The 2,578-nt window shown below is 37.4% G+C and overlaps 1 protein-coding gene across 1 annotated transcript in view; it reads left to right on the forward strand.

Annotated features, from left to right (window-relative positions):
- The window catches only part of Akap3 (A-kinase anchoring protein 3), an 18,233-nt gene extending 15,655 nt beyond the window's left edge, over window positions 1-2,578 (forward strand). Inside the window, exon 4 of the mRNA XM_015500631.2 lies at window positions 2,055-2,578. Within this exon, the coding sequence (XP_015356117.1) occupies window positions 2,055-2,210 (156 nt within the window). The 3' untranslated portion in view covers window positions 2,211-2,578. The remainder of the gene's footprint in view (window positions 1-2,054) is intronic.

Consider the following 2,578-nt stretch of genomic DNA (forward strand, 5'->3'; position numbering starts at 1 on the left):
ATATATATATATATATTATATATATATTTTTTTTTTTAACTTTTTAGAGTCTAGGAAGAATCAGTAGTTTGCCACTTAGACTCAAATGTAGAAATATTACTATTATGGGGGATCCTTTTCCTTACTCTTTATATTCCAGTTGTCTTCTGTGTTTAATCTATTAAATACATTGAAAAATCCTAAGATGATGTTACTCTTGCTTTCAACCATAAAACACATTTTAAAGAACTAAAGGGACAATCTCTTATTTATACTGAGAATTTTACTATTTCTATTGCTCTTTATGCATTCCTGGTATTCCTAATTTCCTTCTGATATCACTGTCCCACTCTCTAATGAACTTCCTTAAGGAATTCTTTTAGAACACATTTTCTGGAAATAATTTATATTTAGTTTCTTTAATTCAAAAATGTCTTTATTAACCCTTCATTTCTGATTTTCTTCTGGATATAGAATTCGAGTTTGGAAGTTTTTCTGTTAGCGGTTCAAAATGTGCCACTTTTTTCTGACCTCCATAGTTCCAGAGGAGAAATCTGCTGTCATTTGAATTGTGTGTTCCTCCTCTGATATCTCAGGCTGTTTTGAAGACTTTTTTTTCTTTTTCTTTAGCTTTCAGCAATTTGATTATTATAGATGTTATAGTGAATTTCCTTGTGTTTGTTTTATTTTAGGTATACTAAACTTCTTTACAAGCTCAGTTTTTTGGTGAACTTGAAAGCTTTCCACATTTCTTTAAATATTTTTTCTGCATAATCCTTTTTCTCCTCTTCTTTGGGATGCTAATGATATAAATGTCTGCAGGCCCTGAAGCACTGCTTATTTTTTCAGTCTTCAATTTTTTATGTCTTTCAGCAGGGGTAATTTTTCTTGATCTACATTCAAGTTAATTGATTTTACTCTGTCATCTTTGTTTTGCCATTTAGCTCATCTAATACATTTTTTGAATGTTTTTGTTTTAAATTTCATTCAGCTCTTTTTCATATCTTTTATTTCTTTGTTATGACTGTTTCCACTTATTTCCAGAATATCCACATTAGTTTCTCACATAAAAATATCTCCTCCTGAAAGTGCTCATGATATTTGCCCCATGTATTTTAACCTTAGACTTATTCTTCCTTTTCCTTGTTTTTTTTAAAGGGAGGAAGGGAATTTGGGAACTGAACTCAGAGCTTCACTTGTATTAGGCAAGTTGCTCTATACTGAGCTACATCCCCAGCCCTTTTTATTTTGATTCAAGGTCTTGCTAAGTTACCCAGGCTGGCCTCGAACTTGTGACCCTCTTGTCTCAGCCTCTTGAGTAGCTGGGATTACAGGCATGTCTTATAAAGAACCAGGAGCAGAATGCACAAAAATTCTACTACTTGAAATAATTTGTTGCCTTTACTGTGTTCATATTAGAATGCTTGTCTCAACTAGGTTTCCTCAATTTGTGTTCAGAAAGAGTAATAAACTTAAGGTTTAAGTGTGAATTTTGGTTCTGTGAAGTGCTAGCAGTGTCACTCTGATAAGTCTCTTCCCTCTCTCAGTCACATCTTGCTGAGGTCAAATTGATCTCGGAGGTGCTTTCCTGAAATACCATTATAGAGTTCTCTGGTCTATGAGGCATGGAAAGCAGTATCCACGTTTGTCTGTTGGATATGTTTCTCTCACTCTTGTTGGTCTTAGGATGATAATAGAGACTATTTTATGTTATTAGGGTTTAAAACTTTAGAATTCCTAGAGGGCAGAACACTATTAATGAACATTCAGTGTAAGCATTTATTCAGAGGGGAATAAAGGGAAAATTTTTGTCTTAATGAGAAATCACATTTTATATGTCATGGACAGTGGATATTAACATCTTTCTTTGAATTAAGAGTGATAACACCAACTTCCTTCTGCCAAACAGACTGACAAACTGCTCTTAAGGAAGTCTTCTCAACATCTAACTTGTGTCCCTGCTGCTGTATTTTCCCAAAGTCAACCTGGCCTCCTGGTTCTAACTGTATCATGTTGTTTCTGGACTGCCTGGGGACCCTTGGCCCCTCCACTGCTGTTTTCTCTGCTTTCCACAGCTACTTCAGCTCTCGGCTGCTGCTGTAGACAAGGGACGCAGCGTAGGGGAGGTTCTGCAGTCGGTGCTGCGCTATGAGAAGGAGCGACAGCTGGATGAGGCGGTGGGAAATGTCACACGGCTGCAGCTGCTGGACTGGCTGATGGTGAACCTGTGATCGTGCCCACTCTCTGCATCCCCTCTTCCAGCAGTGGGCCCAGCCCTTGCCCCACCCACTCTCCCCTCATTCCCACAGCTCCCTTGTCCTTATCCTCACAGAGCCCTAACATTATCTTCATACCACTCACATGAAAGACATGTCATCTAATGCTAGTCACTGGATTTTGCACATTTTCCTGTCCATGCGAGCAAGGACATAAAATTAAAAAAATTAAAGAGCTCCGTGTATTTGGTTTTCTTGGCATCTGAAGGGTAAAGATTCAATAAGGTCCAGAAATCTTAGGAGTGAAAAAAAGAGACAAATGGCAGAGGCAAGCAGAATTATGCTGAACCGAGAGACACCAACAAAGGTTGCTGTTTGCTATA

Source organism: Marmota marmota, unplaced genomic scaffold (genome assembly GCF_001458135.2).
Source record: "Marmota marmota marmota unplaced genomic scaffold, marMar, whole genome shotgun sequence".
NCBI lineage: Eukaryota > Metazoa > Chordata > Mammalia > Rodentia > Sciuridae > Marmota > Marmota marmota.